The sequence below is a fragment of the Nematolebias whitei genome, chromosome 2 (genome assembly GCF_014905685.2).
Source record: "Nematolebias whitei isolate Nwh7 chromosome 2, NemWhi1, whole genome shotgun sequence".
Taxonomy (NCBI): Eukaryota; Metazoa; Chordata; class Actinopteri; order Cyprinodontiformes; family Rivulidae; genus Nematolebias; species Nematolebias whitei.
This window is the reverse complement of record NC_056499.1, coordinates 35,461,596-35,467,278: the sequence shown is the minus strand read 5'-3', so window position 1 is coordinate 35,467,278 and position 5,683 is coordinate 35,461,596. Positions and strand designations below refer to the sequence as shown.

The 5,683-nt window shown below is 39.8% G+C and overlaps 1 protein-coding gene across 1 annotated transcript in view; it reads right to left on the bottom strand.

The window, feature by feature from the left end:
- The window catches only part of LOC119426735 (anoctamin-1), an 18,568-nt gene extending 14,380 nt beyond the window's left edge, over positions 1 to 4,188 (bottom strand). The window contains exons 1-3 of the mRNA XM_037694320.1: positions 4,132 to 4,188; positions 3,015 to 3,089; positions 1,644 to 1,845 (exon numbers count right to left, since the gene is read on the bottom strand). Of these exons, the coding sequence (XP_037550248.1) occupies positions 1,644 to 1,845; positions 3,015 to 3,089; positions 4,132 to 4,188 (334 nt within the window). The remainder of the gene's footprint in view (positions 1 to 1,643; positions 1,846 to 3,014; positions 3,090 to 4,131) is intronic.
- Between the last annotated feature and the right edge of the window lie 1,495 nt (positions 4,189 to 5,683).

Sequence of the window (5,683 nt, the reverse complement as noted above, 5' to 3'; positions counted from 1 at the left end):
TTTTTTGGGATTTGTTGACGCCATGAAATTTGGAAACAACAGATTTTTCCCTTAAAATGATACATTCTCTCAGTTTAAACTTTTGATCTGTGATTTGTGTTCTATTCTGAATAAAATATTAGATGTTGGCACCTCCACATCATTGCATTCAGTTTTTATTCACAATTTGTTTAGTGTCCCAACTCTTTTGGAATCCGGTTTGTATAAAAATAACAAGTTAACACTATTTATCTGAGGACAGAATTAGTGCACAGCCCATCACTGCGCCAGGTCCCCTGCACGAACCCTACCCCCACCCAGGCCTCCAGCTATGCCCTCCCTCCACCGAGGGCTTTGAGTAGGGAGAGCATTATGGGGGCGATGGGCCCAGGGTTCCTGTCAGAGTCTGGGTTTAGGCTTGGCAGTCGGGGCTAGGTGCAGGGTCAAAGGGTGGGGTTATGGTCAGGGAATGGTTTAAAGACAGTCCGAGGGCTAAGTTTAGAGAGAGGGATCCCGGGTTAAGTTTGGGTTCAGTGGTCAGGTATAGAGTTCAGTTTGGGGTCAGAGGTCAGAAGGTTAGGTTTAGGAAAAGGGGTCTCAGGTTAGGTTAAGGGTTAAGGGTCAAGGGTCGTAGCCTGGATATAAATAACTCCTGCTTTTTAAGATACATGTCATTTTTAATGCTCACCACCACCATTCAGTGTCTCTGTGTGTACATGAATGAATGTGTTTAACTTTGTCTGTTAGAGAAAATTTTCAATTTTCAAAAATTGGAGAAATTTTAATGAAACCCTCTGAATCAAGATGGCTGGCCTGGCTAATCAATTGATCAATTTGTTGATCAATTTGACAGATACGGAGCTAAAGTCTGGTGGTAATAGTATGTTTTGAGGAGCTGAGACATCTCCAAAACATACTCAAAGAGTGGTACACATTGTGCAGGACCTTTGCTTAAAATGTTGTAATTTACATTTAGAGTCAACCATGTTTGCCTGTTAGCAAAATAACTCATGAACCAGTGCATGAATTTAAATGAAACTTTCAGAAAATAATCATTGTGTATACATTTACAAGTATTTAACTTTCAGAGACAATCTGATTCAAGGTGGCCACAACAGCTAAAGGACAAGCAAAAATTGAGTTGAAAATTAACTTGGTAGTAGCTGAGAGTCATTCACAACACATATTCTGAGCAGTAAGAAATCATGCACCATTTCACAATATTGTGTGAGATTGTGCATAACGTTATTTTCAAAATTTCATCAAAAACAGCTCTAGAGATTTGTCATTTCTCAACATAAGATGAACTTCCTGATGCATGCTCATTAATCCAGGTAGAAAAATCTAAAAAAGTTAAGTCAGGTCCTCTGGACGGGTTCAAAAAACAAACACACCTTCTACCTTTTTTTGTTTTTTTAACCAGTCCAGAGGACCTGACTTAACTTTTTTAGATAAGATGAACTTTGTTTAAAACTCTGGTATAAAAGCAGCCGGTGATATGCATCCCCTCAGGGGAGGTTAATGAGAATTTATAAAATACATTTAAAAATGCTAATTAGATGCAGTGCTGTTAACCATCTCAGGCTGCAGGAAGAATTTTAAAAATCTTTATCTGCAGTATTTTCCTTCTCATCGTCTTCGACTGTTAAAAGAATGTGACTCACCCAGTGTGGTGAGCCAGCGAGCGATAGCCGCATAGATTTCATCTAGGATGATGATGACGATGAGGTTGATGATGGCGGCCGTGGTTTTTACAGTGGCTCGAATGTTGGATCGTGCTACAGGGTAGTCACTTATGTGCAGCGCTGCCTTAATGCTGATCCGGTACAGGATAACCCCAAAGACGATGGCAAAGGTCACAGAGATCTAAAGGAAAGTGGGCAAAACATTCAGCGCGACAATCTGCTGAACATCTGATGATGAAAACTTATGCAAACACCGTCACACAGCTCTTATCAGTCAGAGTGCAGAGTTACCTACATGTATATCACTACAGCCTGTTCATTGTGTGAATGTTTATGAAGCATTCACTCTATTGTGATCCATTTTTCTTCCGTATGTTTTTTAGTGCGTTTCTCTCCCCACAGTTTTTAAGCAATTTCAACAAATTATCAAAACGTTCAGCTCTTTCAGGACAATCCTGCTATGACTTTTGGCATTGGTGCAACTTTAGCTTATTGAAATATTTAGCCTTTTCTGCCACTTCTTTTCCTCATAGAAAATAAATTGAGCTCATTTTACATCCTTCATATCTTTAGATCTGTTTACAGCCTTTTACTGCTCCTTTCACATTTTGTTCTGCTTCAGCTTTTCAGCTTCCTTGTGCAAACTTAAACTTTTTTCCAGCTGTTTTGTTTTGTGCTCCTTTCAGATTCTTCCTGCTAACTACAACATTTTTGTGTTTCTTCTAACTTCTTTCTGCTAATTTCAGCTTGTTATGCTCCTTGCAGCTTATTTCTGTAAGTTTCAGCTTTTTCTACTATTTCAGCTACTACGTAGCTGATTTTATGCGAATTAAGCTTTTTCAGCTAATTCCATATTTGAAGCACTCATTTCAACTTTTTTCTGCCTAATTCAGAAAAAATGTGCTCTCTCCACATCCTTGTAATTTCAACTTCTTTCTGCCCTTTTAGCTACTTTTCAGCTGTTTTTTGCTAATTTCAGCTTTCTTTTTTCCAGGTAATTTCTACTTTTTTGTGCTCATTTCTGCTTCTTTCAGCCTAACTGGGCAAACGTGTTCTGTTTTTTTGTGTTAATCTAAGCGTGTTCTACCTTTACTGCATTTTCACAGGAAATACAGTTTCTCTAGTTATACGTGTTTCCTAGGATGTCTGCTTTTTTACCATAGCTGAATTTACATCATGTATGTTCTCATAAAATATTATACTTAAGTCTCATTTTTATGTTTTCTCATTCATCGTGTGTAAAAGTCTTATTTTCACCTCATGTTAAAGCAATAAACTGTTTAAATGATTCGTTTTGAGTAGAACAATTTGAATTTGTCTGAATGTGGGAGTGTGTGTGGGGGGTCTCACCATGAAGATCATCATGGTCACGGTGGTCAGGTAAGCTGGCAGTCTGTCTGTACAGGTCAGCTTCACCTTCTCCTCCTAAAATACACACAAACAAGTGCACGCGCACACACGCCCCCACACACACACACATCAAGGGATCAAACAGTGAGCATTTTGTAAATATCTCCAGCTGCGTGTTTAAGACGTGTGTTTTTCAGCGTAAAGCCTCATGTCTTTCTGTTAGCAGTTCCCAAACCTCCGGACACAGTCGCACACTTCACACAACATCGATGTGTGCACATTGGAGCTCCACTGGAGCAGAGCTAATGCCACCCCGAGCTACCATGTCACATTCAGGTCTGTGAAGAACGAGGTCAGGAAGCTCAGGCGTGTCTATGGGTGTTTTGATGAAAGGGAAGATGTGACCTTGGTGCAGTGAAAGACAACAGAGGGCTGATATTCAGTGTTAACAGGCTCAGACATCGTGTTGAATGTGGTCTGTTAACGCTCTCAGGACGTTTTGCTTCACATTATGATCTTAGAGTCTCATTAACACATTCTCCCCCCCATCAAGATTAGGCTACCAGTAAATGTGATTACAGCTCTAATCAGAGCTGGTGTTTCCTGGCTGCTTCTCTCATTGTTGTTGATGATGTGCTTTAATTGAATTTAGGAGAGTTTCTGGGGCAGAGGGAAGGTAATAACCTGGAGCTGCCTCTGACAAATCTTTCTGAATGTGTTGCAGGATCGACATGCAGGAATGACGACTTTCGTGGACTCGCTCTTTTGCGTTTTTTTTTCAAAGTAAGATTGTACACGAGAAAAAATAATAATTGTACAGGACACATGATTGATAAATTTAATATTACGCACAAGATTGGGACAGCGCAGGATACTGTGCAGTAAAAAGTTAATCAAAAAATAAAATACTTAAAGCAGGCGCTGCCATTTTGTAGTTTTCTCATTGAATCCTCACGCAGAACAACTACATTTCACAGAAGTCAACAGGGCCCCGCCCAGAAGCCCTGTTGTGTTCTGATGAAATAGAGAAAGTTTTGATCTGATCCAAAAAAGTTTGGTGCTTATTCATTCAGTGACTTTGGTGCCCATTGGATGCAGAGAGCTGCACGGAACCCACCGGGAACTGGACCAGAACCAGAGAAGAACCAGAGCAGAACTGGACCTCCAGACTCATCGGTCAATCTGAGGGCTGCTTGCTGGGCCACGAGGACTTCCGAGTGGAGAGGAGCCGCAAGTAGGACCAGCTTTCTCTCCGGAGTCCACAGGGACTTCTCCCATCCAGATTTGGACTCAATTGGACCACCACGTGGTTCCAAGCTGGCCATCCAAAATGTCTGGCTCCTTCCAAAATGTGTTTCGGTGCTCAAGGGCTGCACAGAACCGGAGCAGAACCAGCATGGTAGGTCTGCCGGACCTGAACCGAGCTGCTGTTTCTGCAGAGCTGGTGAGTAAAATTTAGTAGCTACATATACAGTACTATAAGTATGTTGTTAAAATGATGTAGGTTTAAGAGTTTAGAACATTACGAGTGTGGGAAGGGTTTATAAAGCCTTATTATATATATATAATTACTAAAATAAATATAATGTTCCTACTTCGCAGATTTTCACTTAATGCTGCGGGGTCCAGAAATTAACCCCCGCAATAAACGAGGGACTGTATGTAAATTAAATAAATGAAAATTATGATGCAAAATGTGAAATAATTGGGTTAATGCAGTCTGAAATTAAAGACAATTAAAAAATTAATGTAAAAAAAATTATAAATGTAAGAATGCCTGAATGAAATATTTGATACTAATAACCGTCACCTGAACAGATGGGCGTACGGTGGTTACAGTTTCTGAAAGATTTTCAGTATTTTTCCTCTGGATTTCCCATTTTACAGGCAGCTTTCTGAAAGTACGGTAACTTTTACTTTACTTTCATTAAGTGTGTCTGAATTAGGCTCAAGAGTTAAAATACTGCAGAACCTGTAAATAGTTAAAGCACTGATAGAGTTCCTCTGGTTGTTTTTATGGAACGTATGCTGCTGAGCATGAAAGGATTTAAAAACCATGATAAAGGTGTGACACCCGTTAGTCTTACCTTTGTTGCCGACTGATCCTGTCTCATCGCCTTTTGCAAGACATGGAACTCGTAATCTGCTCGGTTGTGGTCCTGCAAGAGGAAACCAGGTTTGCTCGGTGGATTTAAACTTTTTTTTTTTTCCCCTTGTCCTGTTTGGCATTGTGACACTTAGAATTATTGTCTGAGTGTCAACGTGATGCCCAACAGATTTACTTTCACAAGCAGAGCATTATGGCTGGCCTTAATGCTCCACTTGATATATAAATTAAATTTTATTAGAATTTGCTTTGGGTTTGTTCCAGATGTAATGGACACGGGGACGAAAAACAAAGATGATAACAAAGCAGAAAAGTAAGAGTAGGGTTAAAATGTAAAGAAAGAGATAGGAATAGAGGAGATAGAGAGGGATAAAGAGAACACAAATCAACATCATTGAAGTCTGCCTCTAGACCTGCGAAAAGCAAAAAAACCCGACAAAACCAAGAAACCACAACAACAAACAGCATGTATAATGATACTTATAACATCATTAGAAAGTATTTTATACAGTACATGGTAATACAAGATATATTGGATGGCTACCACAACCCAACTGAGTGT